This window comes from Xiphophorus hellerii, chromosome 14 (genome assembly GCF_003331165.1).
Source record: "Xiphophorus hellerii strain 12219 chromosome 14, Xiphophorus_hellerii-4.1, whole genome shotgun sequence".
NCBI lineage: Eukaryota > Metazoa > Chordata > Actinopteri > Cyprinodontiformes > Poeciliidae > Xiphophorus > Xiphophorus hellerii.
In genome coordinates this window covers 6978257-7000633 of record NC_045685.1, presented here as the reverse complement: position 1 = coordinate 7000633, position 22377 = coordinate 6978257, and the positions used below count along the sequence as shown (strand labels likewise).

Sequence of the window (22377 nt, the reverse complement as noted above, 5' to 3'; positions counted from 1 at the left end):
GACGACGCTCACACTTTCATTGACCTGAATATTTGCCTTTTAGGAATGATCAGCAAGTGTCGTGGTGTTTTCAGGTCATCAGCTACGGTAATTGCTTAAAGAAATGAACAGTGAAAATGCTCATAGAGATGCCAGAAATGCACCAAAGTGACTGAAAAACTGTACTGAGTCATGGATTTCCATCTCGAGAAACATTTCCCTGAAACTGATCTTGAGAACATGTTTTTTTTTTGTCTGTGTGTGTGTGTGTCTGTTGCAATACACCTATATCCTTCATGTTCCAAAGTATTTTTGCAATGTAGTTGAGCCAAAGCCAGAAATCTCCTTTGGCAATCTTTTTTGTTTCCTTATTTCCTTGTGAGCAATCTAGCTAGATATCAAGATACCTGACTGTCTAGCTAGCTGATATCAAGATATCTTGAGATCTAACAAGATAGCTAGCTATCAACAGAGCTAGCTAGCTAGCTAGATATCAACAGAGCTAGCTATCGAGATAGATAGATGGAGTAGTATATTAGGCTCTGTGAGAAGTGGAAGCAGAACACAAACAGTTTAACATTTTTGGCATTATTTATGTTTAAACCCTCACTTGTGTACACAAAAACCTTGAAGCGGTGCTCCTCGCTGGGACCCGTCTCCATATATGGCAGCCTGCAGCTTTTTAATGTGAGGATGTCGCACATTTCTCAGTAGGTCAGTCCAAACACGGAACTTCTTAGCATAGATGAGTTAATGAGTAATGATGATGGTTTGACAATGGTACTTGTTTTTCTGGTGATATTTTAAAACCATTTAGACCGCTGTCAGTTTTGAATTAAGTGATTATCTGGTTGTATGGGAGGCTTTGGTAGAGTGAATGACGACCCTACGATTTTAGCCACTTACCTCAAAACATGAACATAGCATATCTGTTCATAGTAGCTCTCTGTCAACAAAACAAATATTCCTCATTTTATTTGATTGATTTTTATTCTTTTTTCTTTCATTTTTTTTTTCCTATTGTGAACCAGTTACTGCTGGCTTCAAATATTTAAACATTCTGTGTTTTTTTTTCTGATTTTGGGGTAGCTAAACAGACATAGAGTAAAGAAATCAACAGGAACACACACATACATAGCCAATGGTCTGTGGCAGGAAGTTTACTGTGTCAAGGCCCTGGCCAGCCTCGGTTCAAACCTGGTTTTGCCGTCGCTGAACCTCTTGGCCCAGTTTCACCTCACTTTCTGTAACCTGGCCTGAGTGCTTCTCTGCTGAATTTTACGTGGCCTACAACTCGCTCCATATTCTATTGACCAATTACTACTGGAATTTAATTACCGGTGAACAGTAACACGAGTTTGATGTTATCCAACGCTGTGTTGTAAAGTAAATGAAGTCACACACGCAGGTTTGCCTGCATCCGATAACGACAATAAGGCACTTTCCTTAATGCTAACGTAGCTAACGTAGCTAGCATTAAAGTACAATGGGGCCAGAGCGACTGTAGTTTGGCGGTTTAGCTTTAATAACTATTTCATTTTTGTAAAGAAAAAAAAAGAGAGAGACAGAAAGCTAAACCAAAAGTTATGACAGTGTGAAGCAGTGTTTGTATGGACTGCGACAATCATTAAGGTGACAGAAATCCTCTTCACTCTTGGCCCAGTTTGACAAGAAGTTGGTTCTAGCAGGTGAGATGTTCTCTTGCCTTTCAAAAAAAAAAAAAAAATTAAGAAGCAATTAAGACCCAAACAGTTTGACATCACACACAATATTTTTATTCAACACTTCTGTTTGAGGACTAATGCCATTTAAGTTGAACCGAGACGATCTGAGTAGGCTACTCTAATTCGGTAGTAGGAAGAATTATTTTCTAGGAAGGAAAGCCGAGTATATGCATTTGACCTGTTGTCTAAACAAATTCACTTTGAAAGTCTTTAAAAAAAAAAAACAAACAAAAAAAAACAACTGAGCCAGTTTCTGGCAGAAAAGTAGATCATGACACAATTGACACATCGCCGATGCTTATGAAACTGAATACATCCTGTCCACCGGCTTGACACAGATGTGGAAAGAAGAAGGTGCCTAAAAAAAGGGGGGGGGGGGGGGGGGGGGGGGGGGGAAGGCTGTTGCAACAGCAAAAAAAAAAAAACAATGCTCCGTGATCCGAACTCGTGTGCGAACAAGAGTCAGTTTACTGGAATATCCACCTCCCTCATGTATTTTATTTTCTGCCCCAAATGATGAAATTTCAACCTGTTCATTGCCGTTCTACCATAAACAAAGGACGCTGATGGTTTTTAGGCATTTTGAAGAATTCTTTTACTTTTATAGAATGAAATTATGGGGGGGAAGTAGCTTCAACCAGACTAGTATTTATTTATTTATTTATTTATTTATTATGATTGGACTTTTTGCCTCCTTACGCACACTGCTTGACACAGACCTCCTTCTTTCGCGTGCCAACATTCTGGTGTTGACACTGCAGGATATCAAGTTTTTCTTCCAAACTGTCGGAGCAAAATGAAAAGAGGAAGGAAGAGCAAGGACTAACCTTGAGATCCAGTGAGGTTTTCTCTTGGCTTCCTGTAGTCAATGGTTTTCCCCTCACGTCACGTGACCAACATTTCGCAACGCGCTCGGTTTTTTGCTCGTCACAGAAACGGTAGTCGGAGGAGAGCAACAAAGTTCATGCCAGTTGGAGAATACGAGGAAATGCAGCGGAGTTATGGGGGTGAATTGAATTGAAGAGATCACTTTCAGGTGAGTTTCATACTATTGATGCTTTGACCTTTCGATTGAAATGCAGAAAATTATTTGATTGATATTGCCTTGTTTCATCAATATGCATTTTCAGTCTTGGGCTGTGCAGGTTTGATATTGTTATTCATTCAACATATAATATAGAGTTTTTTTTTTAAATGAAAGCTTTACCATGTCTGTTATTTTTATTTTATTTTACTTTTTGGACAACTTGTGATGTTTTGGTGGTGGGCTGGTCATTATTTCTTTGTTATTTTTCTTAAATTCATTCATTTCAATGCCTTAAAAGCAAAGGGAATGTTCCTGAATAGATTAAAAAGCTCATTCCTCAACTGTTTCAACATTTACAGCACCACAAAACACAAAACTCTTACCAAATAGTTTTAGTTTATTTTCTAAACCACATATCATAATACACTTAAATAAGACAAAACTGACTTACAGGTAACTTTTAAGCAAGACATAGAAGCTAAATATTGATTTTAAAAAAAAGATCAATATGTTTGACTCCACTGGCAGATTTTTTTCACTTAAACAAAACACATTCCCCATGTTATAAGTGAAATTATCTGTCAGTGGAAGTGGCACGGTTTTCTAATCAATATTACACCACTATTACATTTTTACAAGCTCCTATATCTTGCTAAAAAATTTCCTGTAAGTTTTATTTCAAGATATATGCACTAGAAAGCAGACAAAAAAAATATTCTGTAAGATTCTGTGTTTTTGCAGTGAGGATAAACAGCATACCATGTCTCCTCCCTATCCTCCCTTTCTGACAGGTTTGGCAGTTTCATGCTAGCTGAAGCCAGATCCACATTCTTAAGATGAATTTTTCTTTGGGGTCCAGTATGAACGCCACTACCGCCGTGCCCTTCTCGCCTTCTCCCAACAACGTCTCGGCTCGCATTGGCACCGCCATCCTGATCCTGGCGTTCCTGCTGGGTTTCCCTGGCAACATGTTCGTCGTCTGGTCGGTGCTCTGCCGGGTGAAGAAGCGCTCGGTGACGTGCTTGTTGGTGCTGAACCTGGCCGTGGCCGACGGCTTCGTGCTGCTCAGCGCCCCGCTGTTCATTCGGTTCCTGGTGGCAGGACGGGGCTGGGAGTTTGGCTCGGCGGCGTGCAAGCTGGTGCATTACCTGTCGAGCGTGAACATGTACGTGTCCATCTACCTGATCTGTCTCATGAGCATGGACCGCTGGCTGGCCGTCACGAGGCCCTTCATGTCTCAGAGAATGAGGACCAAGCGCTCCCTGCTCCTCCTCCTGTTTGGGGTCTGGGTGTTGGCTTTCCTCCTGTCACTGCCAATGCCGTTCTATCGCAGGTAAGACCAACACGGACAAAGGTTTCAGTACAAGGTCTTTCTGATTGTGACGCAATGGAAAAACCCTTGGAAATGTTTCAAAATGTTTGAACCACTTTTTAGTCTCTAAAACCCATTTCTAAAAAGGTTTTAGAGACTAAACTGACTTCCAAGTAGTTTAGTCTCTAAAACCTAGAGACTAGTTTAGTCTCTAGAGCAGGGGTGTCGAACTCCAGTCCTCACGTGCCAGTGCCCTGCAACTTTTAGATGTGCCTCTGCTGCACCACACCTGAATAGAATAATTAGGTCATTAAGGCTCTGGAAAACTGATCTACACAAGGAGGAGGTCATTAAGCCATTTCATTCCAGTGTCTTGTACCTTAGTGGCCGTCACATGGCCACTAAACATAGTCTCTTGGGCAACCCTAGAGACTAACTACCGTAGAGACTAAACCCTGTTTTAGAAACAAGGTTTTAGAAAAGGGGGTTTTAGAAACCTTCTTTAGGAAAGCTTTCTTTAGAAACCAATTGGAAACCCAACAGAGACAGGGTCTCCAAGGATTGATAAAAAGCCATTGGTTGCATTTTGACAAAAAGCAATCAAGTCAATTGATTTCTTTTTTTTTTTTTTTATCATGCATGGTTTCTTTGAAGGGGTAAAGAGACATCTCTCTAGAATTTCTTTCAAGTTTAGGCCTTTTATCCACCTTCATTTTGTTCATTGGGCAGGTTCACTCACTCCATATGTGAACTTTAACCAGTCCAGTGTAAACATAGAACTTAATGGGACATTGTGAATTGTATTGAGCTACAGCAAAGAACTAAGATTTTATGTACAGTAGAAATGAAAATTATCACACCCTAGGAGATTTATGCTTAGTATTTTCATTTTACTGCCATGTTTTCTTCTGACTGACAGTATTGTTAATATTTTTGGAGAGGCAAAGCCAGAATCGTAACGTCAATCTGAAGAAAATGTCGAGGGAGCTAAACATTAGGACGATGCCAATCTCAAAGACTTGGAGTTCGTCAGCAAAGACCAACGGTCAAAATATAGTACGATAAATTTTATACAGATTGAATTAAAAAAAAGCATTTTTACAACTTCAAATAACAGAAAAGGAAACAGTGACAATGACATTGCTTGTCAGAACAGTAATTATTGGTCTGAGATGACTCAAAATTATGCAATATTCAAACATAAACAAAACAAAAAATATTGCATAATTTGACCTACATTTGTCTTCCAATCAGTCCTGAGTCGACAACGCATGATCATTGGTCTTCTGTTGTGGAGTTACGATCTTGTTTGAATTAAATGTTTTCTATGAATGAAAACTATTTAGTTTCATACAGTTATTTTATGAATCAAACAAACCTGCAGATTTCATTGTACTTTGACAAGCTTGGATGAACTTTTCAATTAGCTTTGTTTTATTGGCTAATATGTAAAAAAAAGTTTAATGGTCTCAACTTGTTGCATCACCAATGACCTCTGATTACCTTTGTTCACATCACTTTGCTCAACAAATAACACTGGAAGTATTTAACAACATTAAGTTCCATGAAGTCTGGCTTTTATCGTGTGGACAGTGATTTCATCTCTGCCTCATTCTCTCTTCTTGTGTCTTTTCTACAGTATTATAAAGATGCATATAAGAAACAGCAGCATAAACATTTGCATGCCATACCACTGGGGGAGCATGTGTCACCCGGTCTTCCAGTACCTGTTTGAGACCGTCATGGGCTGCTTGGTTCCCTTCTCGCTCATCAGCACCTGCTACTCCTCCGTCATATGCAGACTGCAAAGTGCCAAGTTCCAGCGCCGAGGACAAGGCAGTCGTCTCATCCTACTGATCATTATCACCTTTGCCATTTTCTGGCTTCCCTATCACGTCGTCAACATCATTGAGGTGATTCTGCTAATGCAATTGTCGGTAGTAGTATCTGAAAGCGTCGTATGACGTTTATCTCTGTTTAATGTTGGTTTTTGAATGCATTTAGATCAGTTGACGCGTCAAACTGTACGACGGGCACAAGTGCGTTCAAAGCTCGTTTGTGACCTTTTTGTGAAGTGAGCAGTGAACTTTTTGAAGAGTGCAGCATCAAACAAATTCAATTAATTGTGATGTACTTTCCAGGGACATCATGCCATTCTATTGAACAATCAAGTAACTGTTACCTACAGTTGTTCTGAAAATGCTGTATACATCCAAAACAAAAGAAATGTGACGTTGCGCCTTAGCCCTCTCTGACACATTGAAACTGGCCACTCAGCCCTTTCCAGCACTGCCCCCACGGGTCGTCATCACAACGATGACCAATGATGATATTCTGCCCAATAACACAGCAATTGGCGCAGAGTTCTGTCGAGTGGAGGATGCCTCCCATCAAACACAATGACGCAATTTCCGCTTTGCGTCTATGTCAGTGACAGATGATTTTGGCACTTTGGTTGAAGTATGTCACAGCCTTTAACTATGCCCAGGATATTCTTCTTGGAATTGCTATGTAGGTCATTTTTAATGCCATCTGCTGATTGGCATTACAGAACCATCAACTGGAATCGTTTATGAACAATTTCCTAAATATGGAAGGAAATGTCCGAAGTACTGTAGCTGAGGACGAAGAGCCAAACTTCTTCGTAGAAACACACTTTTAAAAAAAAATTCCACATCCTCCTGTTATGGATTATTTGTGAAATGTCTCTCTTCTCACTTCCTCAGGTGGCTTGTTTGTTGAAGAACGATAACCCGGGGAAGCGCTGCTCTCCCAGCGCTCGGCCCAACGTCACAGCCTTCGCCTACTTCAGCAGCGCGGTGAACCCCATCCTCTACGTGTTCGCCGGCAGCTCCCACATCCGCCAGGCCGGGCTCAGCTTCATGGGCCGGCTCTTCGAGGCCACCAACTCGGAGAGCAGGACCACGTCCACCGTCGCCCGCAGCGGCCGCAGCGGCTCTTCGCCGGACGAGAGCTCCGTCCTGTACTCGCTGTCGACCAAAATCGGGAAGCCTTTCAAAGGAAAGGGCAAGGAGAGAAGCAGCAGCCTGGCGGGCAAGGAAGCTAACGAACCAGCGCTCAAAACTCTTGCCACGGTCGAACAGTTAGAATAGCACTCGAGCTGTTTTATAGATACTACAAAGAGGAAAGTAGCTTTAAAAAAAAAAAAATTAAGCCTTCTGTTTTTGAGTTTCATTGTTTTTTGTTAAAACTGGGAAATATTACTGTGCCCGAAACAACGTACCGGTAAGTTATAATGTATTTAAATCTTGTTATAAACATTAATGCTGCACTGAACTTTTTTATGCATTAGAAATAGGACTTCATGTGAAATAACGATAACAGAGCAGTAGATTCAAACTTTGTATGTATATTTTTTTAAATTGAATTGTGTACACAAGAGTGAAATTGCTTTGATTATTTAAAAAGAAAAACATTTTGATATTAAACTGTCATCCCGACACCTTATTGTGTGTATTTATTATTGTAATTTGAACATCATAACTTTTGTGTTGTATGTTCTTCCAACACTTGAGTTGATCTAATATATTTTTTAAAGGGGGGAAAAAAAGAGAAAAGCTACATGCTTTATTGATTTAAACACAATAGTAATAATACTAATACATCTGTGTCGAGATTTTTTTGGGGGTGACTTTCTGGATTTTTTGTACACGGCACAACGTACCGGGTGTTGACGCATCTACATTTGCAAGAGTCCGATTAATACACGATGTTCTGCAACACAAACAGAACATTGCACAAGAATCGTTTCTTCAATCATCCTTCCTGTAATCGTTGTGATGCATCGCTCTTCCCTCCGTTTCTCAACCCAAGTGAAATGTTCGTTTTGCTTGCGCCTCGTGGTTGAACTCCGCTGAGGCTCAGAGCTGCTGTCAGACCTGTGGCGAACTCGTTGGCATGGACGTGAAAATGGAGCAACCTCACAGGAAACATGAGTCACATTCACCAAGCGGCCTCAAAAACCCGACTCATTTCAAGTGTTGATTGAGTGATAAAGCTCAGAATAACACGCAAAAAATGAAGAAAAAGACGATTTATGATATCCCACCTCATCAGTCATGCTTGTTCGTGACAAAGAAAGCAGGAATAATTTTGCTTCCGGGGGGTTACCAGTTCAGACGTGCACCTTACCAGCTGACGATTGGAAATTTTTCCAAAGAAACCTACATTTATTACTCATTTATTACTTTTTTATTTGAAGTATCTCTATTTCCAATTTATTTCTGATTATGCGTTTAAGATTTTAAAATCACGTATTCTTTGTCTGTTAGGATCCTGAGTTGTTTTGACGTTTGTTCTGTACTCCTCGGTTTCCTTTTTATCAAACAAATCTTTTTTATGTTTTATTTTAATTCAATTCTTCCTTAGTGATTGGTTTACTATGCTTATTTTTAATGTTTATCTATACTTTGTTTTTCTTCTTAGGTCTAGTTATTCTTAAGTTTTAGACTGATTTCTTAGTCCCTTGAATCTCTCTCCCTTCAAACCCGCAACTCATTTCTAATCAGCCATCTGTTCATTGTTCAGTTACTCCTTCTCAGTTTCTCCTTGCTGGAGCCTCCAGTCTAATACTGTTTATCACATTAAACCTTTTTATCTCCCTGTTGATTTCCTGTTTTGCTCCTGGATTCCTGTTTTTGTCCTGCTCTGGCTCCTTGTTTTCCCTCTAGGTTTTTTTCTATAGGTTTTTTTCATCATTTTTGGTCATTTAACATTCTTTGTCTTCAAGCTGCCTGCATTTTCTGCATTTTGATCCTCCATCACAACATATATCATGACAGAGTATTTTATGTTGGCTCTGTTACATAAAATCCCAATAAAACACATTCAAGTTTGTTGTTTTTTGTTGGGCTCTGGTGGTTCAGGTCGTAGGAGTTCAACCTGTAACGGGTGGGTTGCAGGTTCCAAGCCCCAGCTTTGTCTGCCTCAATTGCCGTATCCTTGGGCAAGACACTTCAACCATTTCTCTGATTGCATGGCAGCCTTGCTTCTGTTAGCGGTAGCTCAGGGCAGCTGTGGCTTCAGTTTCCCACCATCAGCAATGACTGGACATAGCGTAAAGCGCTTTGGCGAAGTCACCTGCTATTTTTACCATCTGCGGTATACGTACGGCAACACATCAAAAGGTTGTGCTGTGGTTGAAGAGATGTGAGCAGGAGATAATATGAAACAGCTGTTAGCCACCGCTAATATGAAAATAAACAAAATCAGCATAAACCAGGGCGTGTGTAAAGAGCAGTAAGTGTGGACAGAGTTTTGAGAGATTGCCATGGATACACTGGCTTGAAGAGTTAATGGCCTGGCATGGTTTGATGACACCATCTAGTTTTAGCTGCGGTGTAAAATGTCACACAAGCTACAGACACAACAGATGAGGTGATTGGGATACAATAAGGACTCCTCCATTACTTGCCCTATATTGCGTCATGTGCTGTTATCAGTAGAAAATCATGACATTCTGTTTTCGGTTCTCTTGTCTACAAAGTCTGCAAGACCACATATTTCCTGCAGCTGTATGACTCGCCAAAAAAGAAGAAGAATTTATCAATTATGTCAATATCTTCCATGGCCTGATGAGTGAATCTCTTTCTTTTCTGCTAAAACGCTGGGATCTTATTAGTTGGATTAGTTTTGGAAACCGGATGTGTCTGTTCCTCTACTTAAACATGTTCTTAGAAGTAATAATAAAAGTCATACATATTATGCACTTCTTCTATGTAAATGTGCCATTTATATGTCTCTAAATACTAGTTTATTAGTAGAGAAGTGAGTATTGGCTACATATAATTTTGTTATTGCCCAACCGTGAGCTTTTAAATAGTGAATAGCTTTAAGCTAAGTCAGAAATTTGGCCCATTCAGTTTCACTTTTTATTGCATTATTTTGCACTGACTCGTCCAATACCAAATTCATTTATTCAGAAAGAGCCAGCATATTAATACATCATAATGTGCATTGTATTATAAAATAATTAATCACAGACAAACTCATAGCAGCCAATTCATATTTTAGTAATTATCATCTGATGTGCTGTGTCAGCGGTAAGCTCATGAATCCTCGGTGGGGCCATTAGAAGTTCATAGCAAACAACGAACCTTTCATGTCATTATTATTATTGTATAATAAATAATGACAAGTTTTATGCAATTTATGCATAAAAACGAAATAAAACTATTGCTTCTGTAAGATGTAAGAGGGACAGTTGCATCCAGCAATGGTCTGAGAAAGTTTAAGCAGACAAAAACATCTCTCTGTCTCTGTCTCTCTATAAATGTGCCAGTTTCAAATAGAAAGTGTTGAAAGTTAATGGTGGAGCAGTTAGGAGGTTTGAACTTTTTTCTTTTTTTTTGGATGGTTGCTATGGTAAAGACTGTGAGCCAAAAAAAAAAAAAAAACCCTCAAGAAAACAGCATGACCTAGTTTCTGAATTTACATCCAATACAAAATACAAAGGCTTTCCACACATTTCAGATTTTCATTTGTAAACCATGTAAAGAAATGCATCCATCTCCCCTATACTTCACAATAGATATAAGGGAAAGTCAGCAGTCGTTAACGCTGTTGCAAGAGCATCTAGTTCCTTGTTCTCTTTTGCGTTATTACCAAATAACCTTAACTGAAATCACTTCACTTCAAATTTCATAAACTCTGTATGTTTCTTAATGTTTCCCCTGTTAGTCAATTTTAATTTTTTTTTTTACTGGTATAAAGATATTTACAAGTTTGTTTTTTAATTTAGTATTTGGACTGCTGCAAACAATACCTGAAGAAGGAGAATTTCTAAGTCAAAATAGTATGGCTCTAAGTACAGTCATGGCAAAAAGGACACTTTGGTAAATAGTTATGTATTTACCAAACTTCTTCAAATCTGAGCGCATCTACAAAACATCACGACTCAGATTCAAACGTGTGGTCAGAAAAGACGAAACGCATGAAAATGGGAAATCCTGGTGACAGATTTTACCGGTGATGTCAAGAGAATTTAGAAAAGTGGTTTTTGAGTGACGTACTTTTCATATTTGCACGTGTCACTTTTCAATTTAACAATGGAGGAAAATACTTTTGACTCATAAATGTAAAAATAAATAAGCGAATGAAACATCCTGACCAAAATGCTGATCAATTCCTGTCTGACATGTTTTGAAAAGAAAAGACAACGAACAACAAAAAAAAAAGAACAACAAGTGGCCAGCATTGATATTACAGTATGTGAAGAATGAAAATGCCTTTTCTTTTTTTTAATAGGTCAACGTACTGTTTTCAAGCCAGCAGACGTCTTTTACTCACAACAGGACGCTGCTTAAGACCGTGCACAGTTCAATAAATAGGTCACAGCACACATGCAAAACAGTACAAACAAAAAAAAAATCATAGTGGTTTGTCTGATCTTGTTCAGCAACATTCACAGGAAGTAGTTGAGCTTTTAGAAAGCTTACTATATTAAAGTGATGATGCTCTTAGAATTTCCTTAGATTTTGACACTTTTTTAATGTTATAAGCTCTTCTTCCAAATAAAAAAAAACAATTTCACCATCATACTGCATGCAAAATCCAGCATAATCCTAATATTCCAGCACTGTTCACAGCTGAAGCTTTTAACAATTTCTAAAACAGAAAACACTTGAAATTCTTGAAGCTTTGCGTTAGTTTTGATACTGTTTCAGAAATGTTTAGTTGAGGAAAATGTAATGAAAATGTTCTGAAAATAAGATGTGTGGCTCAATGAATGAGATTTGTCTTTTTTCATTTCATTAATTCAATTCAATAATTTTAGTCATTAAATTTCTGAATTGAATTAATATTCCAAAGATATGTTTCCATAGTTTACACAATTCCGGCCTACAATCAGTGAGTGATATTTGGAATGTTGCATGAGATTGTTTAAGGGTCCAGTAGACATTTAATGTAACTTTTTTTCCCCTTACTGTCATCACTGTTGACAGTTGTTTTGCTCAAGTGGCCTGAAAAAAATGTTTTCCATTCATGATGGTGGTTGTCATAACACAACCCACTTATTTTTCTAAAGGGACAGCACCAGCGGCATCTCAATCAGGGCATCTCACAAATTTGTGACAAAGATCAAACCTTAGATGTATTAAATTATTCCAACAAGGCATAATATTATGACCACTTCATTGAGGAAATGAAGTGAATAATACTTTTAATCTGTTCATTTTGCAATTATACAGTACATTGGTCAACTATTGAACAAAACGAATGTGTTAAAAACAAGAAAAGGGTCTTAAGAACAGTCACATTTTGATGCGGAATGACGTAGCATCTCCAAAGCTCAGGGCCTCTCAACACCTGCTAGCCGAAAGACTCGGTTCGATTGGGAACCAAAATTTCAACCTTTGTTACATTTTCAGGTGGTGCGTTTCACTTTGTCAGACAATCCAAAACCTCTGAAAAACCTGTTCACCCCTTTGCCTGTGGAGGCGCTACACAAATAACTACTCAAGGAAATGACAGGAAACCCTCTGAAGACACTGAGCACAACTTCCTTCTTCACAAGATGTAACAAAAATGGCGTGGTGTCCGATTTTAGTTGGTGTACTTTTGTAGTTGATAAAAAGACCATGAGTCATGTCCCCCGCCAGCCCTAGACTCTCACGTTTGCTTTGGTTTTATTTACCCAGAATCCCCTGCGCTGTAGTTTGCTTCCTGCTTTAGGAGCGGTCTCTGGTCAGCTTGACAGTCACAGATTTATTCGAACCCCACTAGAGTTCACTTCCATCAAACCAGGACTGAGGTTTTTAAACAGACAAGAGTTTATTTATTTATTTACTTATTTTTTCGCATTCAAAATTCCCCAAACAAGCCGGACTTTCTAGGCAAACAAACCAGAGTTCAATTTAAGTGGACTCAACAGGGCTGGTGTGAATGCAGCCTTGAGCTCTCTTGTTGTGTTTAGGTGGTCTATGAAAATAACAGTGATGGATGTTAAAGCTCTCAGAGATGCGTGTGGGGGGGTTAAAGACTCGCCTGTAGTTGAACAGATCAGCTATTTTTGCTCAACTTGCTGAAAAAGCACAGGGGTACCAGTCATGTTGGAAAACCCACACAGCAAAAGTGGTCTGGCCCAGTTCTGGCCCACAAAGTACACTTGCACTCGGCAGACATACCGCGAGGAAAACAGTTGGCCTAGATCTGCTTTGCCGCTGGTGGCTTCAGCACGGGAAACAGATTTCAGCCAGGTGTGCACCTTGATGAAGCCACTTAATACATTTTTAACAATTCCTCAACACTGATGCTGTTGTGCAAATGTTTATTTGTAATTGAACGGTCAGATATAACGGCAAAAAAAATGAAGACGGTGACGTTCATGTGCAATCCAATTCTTCTGAGCAGCTGTTTACACTAAACGATAGGACTCGAGTCCCAGTTAGCTCTACACACACTGAAGTAGCTCTTCTTGTTCAATTTAAGCTAAACAATTTATTCATTCAATCAGTGAATTAATGAAATAGACAAAAGAAAATAGAAACAAAGGGCTCGATCTATGAGCACACAGAGCACGTTCCAGCTGCTACCCGTGTGTTTTCGTCACGTGTCATGGCGGCTCTGTGCGCGACCTGATTGTTTCTGTCATACTGCGGTTACTTGATACGGATGACTTAACTTTTTTTTGTGAACTTCACCCGCAAAAACCATTATGGCTCGTTCTCAGAAAATACATATACATTTTCAAAAACGGATCATTGGGATGGTTCCTTGAAGTGAGCGCATCCCTGAAGATTCAGTTCTCTTCAAAGAGCCATAAGTTCCATCACTACTTCTATTTATGTTACGCAACGACCTCTAACAGCAGAGGTTAGCATGTATTCAAACAACCCTCAGTTAGGCTTGTAGTGTTTCCTGCAAATTTTAAAGAGGAGCGAAGTTCATTCACAAAGCTGCATTGTCAGTTAGCGTGTCATGATAAGACTGGGAGTAAACATCAATCAGTCAGATAATCTAACAGTGAAAGGAATGACTAACAAAAGAAAACGTAGACATGAGTAAATAAACAGCGGGGGAGACGGATCTAAAATAAAGCAAATGTGGCAGAAACAGAACAAAAGATAACTATGGCAGACAACAGATGAACAGTTGATGAAAAATACAAACACTGCCAAAAACCCACAATGTTTGGTTTTCTCTTTCTCATTGGGTGAGCTACCACTGAAGGTACGAAAAAAAAACCCCGTAGAAATTAATTCTCTAAGGTTCATAATAAGCACATGCAGGTTGTGGGCAGCATAAGTTGCTCAGCCCACAATCGGCCCAGAAATGGCACACACAGATTCAATCCACGTAAACTAAACCATTATCGGGCCCTTTGTGGTATGCCTCCATATAGTCGGTGCCATCAGTGCCAGAACTTGACCAGTGCCAGTTGAACTACCGGTTGCCATGACAACAGTCAGTCAGCAGTGCCGTCCTGATGCTAGATCTGGCCCAGACCCGACTGCTACATAGAGTATTTAGTCTAATTTTTTACTTTTAAAGGGGCAGCTTCATGTCAAATTGGCTTTTTTGAGCTCTACATCATGTTCTCGTTTTATTCTCTCATTAAAAGCACACATGGAGTGTTGCCTTGATTCTTTCATGCATGTTTGAGAAATCCTTTAATCTTCCATTTAGCTGTGCAAAACGCCCGGGCGGACCTAGCCCCGCCTTCAAGGACGACGCTCCTCCTCTTTTCTAGAAGAAGCTCCTCCTCGGAGCAGCAGGTTCCGAGCTTCCGCCTCACAGAGCACCCCTCCCTCACCGCTCCTCCCCAGTCAGTTCCTTCTGACTAGCCAGCAGCAATTAGCAAACATCTGGCAGAACTGCACATCTGTTCACATCATCATACGAGCTACTTCTCTGGTAAAAACATTTGCTAAGGGGTTCATAGAGGAGCGATGTTGTGATGACTTTCTGAAGGCGGAGTCTCAGAAAGAATAATGACTTCGTAAAAAAACAGAGGCTCAATCTCAAGGCGTTAAATTATTAAGTAATAATTCAACACCTTTTTAAGTCAAATTCTATATATATAACATTTTTACTACAACTGTAAGCAGTATAGTTTCTTGGTTGCGCTGTAAAATGGCAATATATGGCTGGAAAATAATACTGCCCCTTTAATTAAGTCTCAGATTGCTTCCAGCACTCTTCCAAAACTTTATTGTCCAAAAGCTCGGTCTGCAGGGACCTCTGAGTGTTTGGGAAGCATTTTTAAAAAATGTTTTTTTTGGTTTTCCAAAACTTTGTACTTTAAGGTTCTTTGCCACAATAATCCCCTTAAAATTGAAAATATATTTTCATCATGAAGCATTTCTGACATGGCATTCTTTTTACAGAGCCAAACCAAAACTACTCTGGCGTTTTAATTAGTCATTAGTTAACGAGTCGTATTACAGAGTGGCAGCGCACAAACTGCCAGATCAGTGTATGGGTGAGGCATAGCACCCAGGTTTTCCCAGCATTCTTTCTTGGGGTCATAGCAGTGCACCCACTTGGTGTCTCTGGCCGTGTTGGCCGAAGAACCCCCGACCACGTACAGGCACCCGTCCAGCACAGTTCCGCCCGGAGACAGATGGGGCCGTGGCAAGGCCGGGAACGAGGACCAGGAATCACAGGCCAGGTCATAAACCTCACAGAGCAGCTGGTCCCCGAACCCCACCTGGAGGGGCTGCACCCCTCCGGCCACCACCAGCCTGCCCCCCACGGCTAGCATGACGTGTCCAGCACGTCCGCCTCCCACGCTCATGGGACTTCTGGGAAAGCAGCCGCGGGAAGGGTGATAGGTCCACAGCGAGGAGCTGCAACGGTGATAGGAGTCGCAGCCGCCTGAGACGTAGATTTGACCGTCCAGCACGGCTGCAGCGTGACCACAGACCGCTGCTGCCAGAGGGCGAGCCGACCTGCAGGGGAAGATGACAATATAAATCAAAAAAGTGTCAGCGTGTCGGAGAATGCTTATGACTGTGAAATAGTCACTATTCTTTAATTGACTAAATGTATTGCATGACATAGGTAGTCAGTTTTATCTATGGACCATTTTCCTTCTTTGATTGTTTAGCAGTTCCCCCTAGTGGCTCATGAGCCACATAACAGGATGGAGGTAAAGTTTTACGTTCTGTGTATGAACCTTGATAAACTCCAACTTTTTTCCTTTCTTGTTCAGCAGTTCTCACTGTAATAAAATATTTCCTGCTTGGCATGATGAATAGTTGATCATTGTACTTGATTTACTGTCATGTGGACAGTATGGACAGTGGTTCTTGGATCCATGTTGCGACTGATGCACCAAAAGCTTGGCACTAACTCACTTTGAGTGCCACTGGTGTGAGAGCTTCTCCCCAGAATGCAGCCGAAAAACCACCTGATCCTACTGCAAAAACGTTTTATCAAAAAATGTGATTGTTTTTCTCAAAATGGGCGTGTTTCCATTCAGCAAATTCATTTGTGAAACTCCAATTTGTGTAATTTTGAGGTTTTGTTCTACCTCTTGACAATGCCTTCCGGAAATAAATTACAAGCCCTGAGAACACTAAGTGAGCCAGCAGGTCCACAAAACGGCTGGGTCAATTGATGCTGCTTTTTAAAACACCATCCAAATCAGTCCCACAAATTTATCAAGGCGCTAATAAGAGAACCTCTGACATGTATCCCTGTGCAGATTTGTTTAGTATTTCATGCACCTCCAGGTGTTTTCCTCAGGACTGTAAAACTGCACATCGTCCGTGTATTGGCTGTCGTCGTAGTTACCACCCAAAACAAAAACCTTTGCGTCTAGGCACACCGCTGCAAAGTAGTCCCTTGGGCACAACATGTCAGGCAGTTGCTCCCATTTCCACTGCGTCAGGTCTAGCCTGTGAAATAAAAACAAACAGATAATTATCCTTCTGACGTATGCTTTTAAAAAAAATAGCATCCATGTTATACGTATAGAAGAACATCATCTAGTTAGACTCCAACTTTTAAAGTGTTATAAACTCATGCAAAATATTAAGAACCCACATCTGATCTTCTGGTCTGCATCAGCACCGTTTGGTCGAACACAAACTTGCCTTGCAGCAGATTTGAGGACATCCAGAGACCCGTAATATTTGCGTCCTCCTAGGATGTACAGTTTGTTGTTGAAGAGACAGACGGCGTGTCTGAACCGAGGCGGCTCAGGGATCTTCGTCAAGAGTTTCCACTCGATATTTCTCATCAGACCCGGCCCACGGTGAAACTGTTGGGCATACCACAGGGACCGGCTTGGAACCCTCTTCATGAAGTCGTCGTCAACGGCGTCTCCGCCAACCAACACCAGAACCTGACGGGAGAGAAGAACTACTTTCACCTCATAATCCTGAAAATAGCTATGATAAAACAGTCTGATTCTTAATAATGCCATTATTTACAAGTAGAAGTTTCTATGGGAGCCGTGGCAGAGGTTGATGCACTCGCCTGGTTTGGTGAGCGAGGCTTACGTCCAGATCCGACCTTTTCCCCTTTTGCAAGTCGTTGCAGGGTTTCTAATGCCGCCCTTGTCTTGGAGCTTCTGTATAGCAGCTTCCATCTCAGAGCTTCCGGAACCTCAGAGGAAGTGAAGAGCGGGAGGCGAACGTGGGACAACAGGCTGGACAGGAACGGGAGTCGTTCTTTAGGTTCCTCCTCTACCCAGCTCACTACTGCCCTGAACACCACAATCTGGCAGCGAACAGAAGATGCAGAATATTTTCAGGCGTGGTTTACTTTTTCTCTTATTACATTGTAATGATTGGGGGGAAAAAAAAGAGTAACTTTCCTCAACCATGGTGCCTTAAATGTGATGTGTTACATGAGTTAAAACGAACAAATTTTATAATTAGTTGTACAATTTGGTAATTTCATTTAAAGGGACAGTATTATCTATTTATTATCTATTTTTCAGACACATGGTTCCATTTTATAGCACAATCAAGTAACTATGTCTCCTTCAGTTGTTATAAAAATGCTATACAAAAAAATATTACTTAAAAGAAATTTGACTCCATAAGTTAACGCCTTGAAATTGGGTCTCTTGTCTCTTTAAGAACTCCTGCTTTTTCGGAAACTCCACCGTCAAAAAGTCTTCACAACATGGCTCCTCTATTAACCCTTTAATAGCCTTTTTATCAGCGTCGCACTGAGAAGTAGCTCGTATGATGAGCTCAGCAGATAATGATTTTCCTCGAGGTTTTTGCTAATTGCTGCTGGCTAGTCTGAAGGTGGGAGCCATTCTGGACGGCTGAATGGGAGACGAGAGGATTCCGCATACATGCATGAAAGAATCAAAGCAACACTACATGCGTGTCTTTAATGAGGGAATAACATTATAATTTGATTTAAAGCTACAAAAAAAAAGTCAAACACATATAATACTACTCAACTAACGTCTCATTTAAATGTTCAAATGACAAAAGAAATAGTCAAATTTGATAAGGACTGAACAGACTAATAATAATAATAATAGTAATAATAATAAAAAGAGTTACCTCTCTGTCTACACACAGTGAATCTTTGTCCAGCAGTCGGTCCAACAGAACAAAGGGAATATCCTTGAACTTCTCTTCAGCAGAGACGAGCTGGAAGTGGGTCAGGACGTATTCCTCGGCAGCCTGTCCCAGCTGGACAAGCCCAAATGTCTCCGCCAGGACCAGAATGTCCAGACAGGTGCTCTCGTCCATTCCGCCCTGCAGGAAGTCAGTGCAGAGCGACAGCGCCCCCTTCAGCTGGAACTGATGCAGCGCGTCCGTCAGCTCCCATATGCGGGCCCAACTCAACCCGAGCTGGCCCGTGTAGAAGAAACCGACCACGGCTTCGATCACCCAGGAGGAGAGACCCCGCAAGCACACGGTGTCCTCCCGGGACTCCCTCATGCCGCCACACAGCAGCGCCCGGAAGTAGTCCCCACCGGCCGCCAGCACAACACGGTGTGCTGAGGAGAGGTGGAGGAAATAAATGAGCAAGATTGAGGCAATTTTAAATCGTAGAGCCTGCACAAAAAATTTAATTAATTAAAATAAAATAGAAAGTTGATTTATTCGTACTCTTCTGCCTATTCGGATCCACAAATATATATATATTTTTTAGAGAATAACAGTTGTAAAGATTAATCAGCAGGTATTTTTAACTTTACTGAGAATCATCTTGTCTGTTGCAGTTAAACTGCTCTCTGTTGATCTCATACTTTGAGATATCTAAGCATTTAGTAAAAGCATGTCTTCCCTCTTTGGTCTTGCGGATAATATTTCCATTGTTTTCCTTTAATTAAATTAATAATAACAATAATAATACAAATAAGAATTATTATTATTATTAATTTTACAAATTAATAATAACTATCATTATGACAACAATAATAATAATAACTATTATTATTATTTAATTATATTTATTATTTAATAATTAAACTAATTTAAATTATTTCATTATTATTAAATACAATAAGATTTATTATATTTAATAATAATAATTAAATATAATAATAAATAATAATAATAATAAATAGTAATTATTATTATTATAAGTATAGCAAAGGATTAATTTGCGATGGCTTTAGTTTGTAATTTCCTTTTGCAATGAAAAATTCACTTTCTTAAAGTATTTGTTATTTTTTATGAATGTACAAAATGACTTTAAAGGTAATTATGCTTTCTGAGAGGTATAAATTACTTTCACACCAGTCTTAAAGAAAACTTTATAAGGTTCAGAAAAAATTAAAAGAAAAAGAAAAAAGGTGTTCAGCATACCCTCACATATGTGGATATATAAACAGTTTCACTTCTCCTGAGGTTTATTTTTTAAAAGAACAGCAGATGATTCATTATTTATTTATATTGTTGACAGGCTGTTTGGTCAGCTCAGGGAAATAACTGAAGACAGGTTTCACCGAAAGGCATTCCTGCGTAAGGAGTTGGTAAAACCGTGACACATCATTTGGGTGGAAAATGTCAGAAATAGCTGAGGCATGTGTTGATATCTGACACTACTTTCTTCTGACAACCAGGATGGACCACAGCTGATGTCAACAAGTGTATTAAGCGTTCTGGGAAAGGGATATTGGGAAAAATGTCAGGAAGACGTACACAACGTATACCTGGAAGGTGTATCATCTTACCTGAATATCTCTCTCCAGTATCTGCTTGTATTATTATATCACATCCTAATCCTTTGTCCCACATGTCCTTGATCAGCGCCAAGCTCTTGTCTTTCTCCTTCGAAGCAGAAGTGGTGACCCTTTGCGTGAGCCCCTTCCTCAGCCGGTCCATTTGTAGATACTCACAGGCATTCCGGACCCCCACCGTCTCTCCTTCTTCAAGGTGGCCCAGAGCCACGTGTCCATAATATGCAAACTCCAGAACAGCCTCAATTCCTAGTGGAGTCAGGAAATCTGGAATTTCTTTCATTCCAAGTCCAAAGATTGGTTTTACACCAAAAAATAAATGTGGGCATTCACTGGCAGCTGCGAGCACTAGACCATGGGAGCGGAAAGTCTTGCCTTGAATGCAAAGACTGAAATCCAGGAGAAGCTCTTCCTCTCTAAGGCTTTGAAAGTTATTAAAGAGGATGTCAGAGTATGATGGGAGGATGTAGAGACCTGTTTGCTTGGGCTGAGTTGAGGAATAATGGGGAAGAAGGCGATGGGCTGCAGAGTCTTGGACATGCTTTGATTTTTCACCTTGCATTTTGCTTTGAGGAAAATGTTTGGGTACAACTTTTCTCTGGACATCCCCTATGGTTCGGTCTCTTACCCCACCTCTTTCCATTGGTAGCTGCAGAGCCTACCACACTCTGGGACAGCAGCGAAGACAGGCAGGCGTTTATTTGGAAACAACAACACATGGTAAGAAACGAGAAAGTTAGAGAGATAAAACAAGGAAAAAGCAGGGAGCGAGCAGCAATAGCATTCTTGGAAATGTCACATACACAGTCACCGCACGCCATGACATCAGACACACATCAATATGCCTTGTGACCCCTGAAGAGTCTTTTAAACTTTGTAAATATAGGCACAGATGTTAACAAATGGTCAACAATGCCAATAAAAAAAGTTTCTCACACTAAATCAGTTTAGTGTGAGAAATGTAAAAAATGCCCCCAGGTTCACAAGAGTTCACATACAGTATGTGAACTCTTGTGAGTGGGTGGTTACGGAAAATGAAGTCACGCAGGCCTTGCAGTTGAGACTAGGACATGTGATAAGACATATGACAAATGTCTGCATAACTTAATGAGATAAAGCAATGAGGTAAAGAATGAATCTCAATTCCTTCTCGAAGATATAAAGTCTCCTATGGAAACCTTCTCATCACCATGTCAGTATTTCAAACCGTTTCAGCAAAGTCCGAGTTTCAAAATGTATAAAAAATGAAAACATATTCTGTTCTTTCCTTTTGTACCAAGAAGAACATAAAAGGTTGATATTTCAATTTTGGATCACCAAAGACGTACCTGACTTCTTCTTCTTCTTCCAGCAGCGTGGGTGCAATGAGCGGCTTCAGCTGGAGCACAAAGGCTTTGTCTGCAAGTCGGTATTCAACGCCTGACAGCGAGTCTAATTATAGCAGGGCTATGGAGAACACACTGCAAAAAAAGTAAAAAAATCTCCACCTGTTAATGGGCACTCAAAGTTATTGTAATGTTGTTGTTTTTTTAGTTCGTTGGGCTTTTTTTTTTGTTTTTACCAAAACCTGTTTGTTAAAGGACAATGTAGAACATTAGCCACAATCAAGCAAGTATTTGTTTTTGCTTCAGTGTAGCTGCAATACGCAATTCTTGGTTTCCTGTAACACCTACACCTGTAGCACATTGTTGAAATCTTAAATATTAGCTCGTTTTTGAATAGAAATCGATTAGTGAGTTTTTGGCATCATTGGGATGGCATTTGGCTGATGTTCCTGAAATCAATTCTTGCTTGGACAAAAAAGGAATAGAGAGTCGTAGGGTAGGGGGCCCTGATCCTATTTTTACTATGGTCAGTGACAACTGTTTTTTATTGATGTAGAAAACACTACAAGCCCATGTATTGTAAACAGTTCTGGAAAAAAAATAATGTTGAGTTATGGTTTAACTTCTTATACGGACTCATTTTAAAAAGTGTTAAGTTTGAATTTCAAACTAGTTTTCAAAATTAAAAGTAAAGAACATCTCCAACTGAAATAAAAAAATAGATCTAAAATTGGGATTTTGTTGTGTAGCCTTGTTTTTTGTGGCATTTGTACGTTGTAAAACAGCTCAGGTAAATATAAAATTGCAGATAAAACAAATTTTGGGGAAAAAAAAGTCAATCGATTTCACGTTTGGTAGCAACATAAGCAAGTCGTATTAATCTT

At 39.9% G+C, this 22377-nt stretch overlaps 2 protein-coding genes across 2 annotated transcripts; one reads left to right on the top strand and one right to left on the bottom strand.

Annotated features, from left to right (window-relative positions):
• Positions 1-2173: 2173 nt before the first annotated feature.
• Positions 2174-7510, top strand: ltb4r (leukotriene B4 receptor). Its single transcript, XM_032582439.1, has 4 exons — positions 2174-2739; positions 3522-4063; positions 5682-5955; positions 6769-7510. Exons 2-4 carry the CDS (start codon positions 3567-3569, stop codon positions 7153-7155), a joined length of 1158 nt encoding a protein of 385 aa, XP_032438330.1. The 5' UTR covers positions 2174-2739; positions 3522-3566; the 3' UTR covers positions 7156-7510.
• A 2968-nt stretch (positions 7511-10478) lies between these two features.
• LOC116732325 (kelch-like protein 33) lies at positions 10479-21705 on the bottom strand. The gene is made up of 6 exons (XM_032582414.1): positions 20163-21705; positions 18538-18980; positions 17489-17731; positions 17104-17354; positions 16735-16905; positions 10479-15954 (listed from the first exon to the last, which is right to left on the bottom strand). Exons 1-6 carry the CDS (start codon positions 20809-20811, stop codon positions 15432-15434), a joined length of 2280 nt encoding a protein of 759 aa, XP_032438305.1. The 5' UTR covers positions 20812-21705; the 3' UTR covers positions 10479-15431.
• Between the last annotated feature and the right edge of the window lie 672 nt (positions 21706-22377).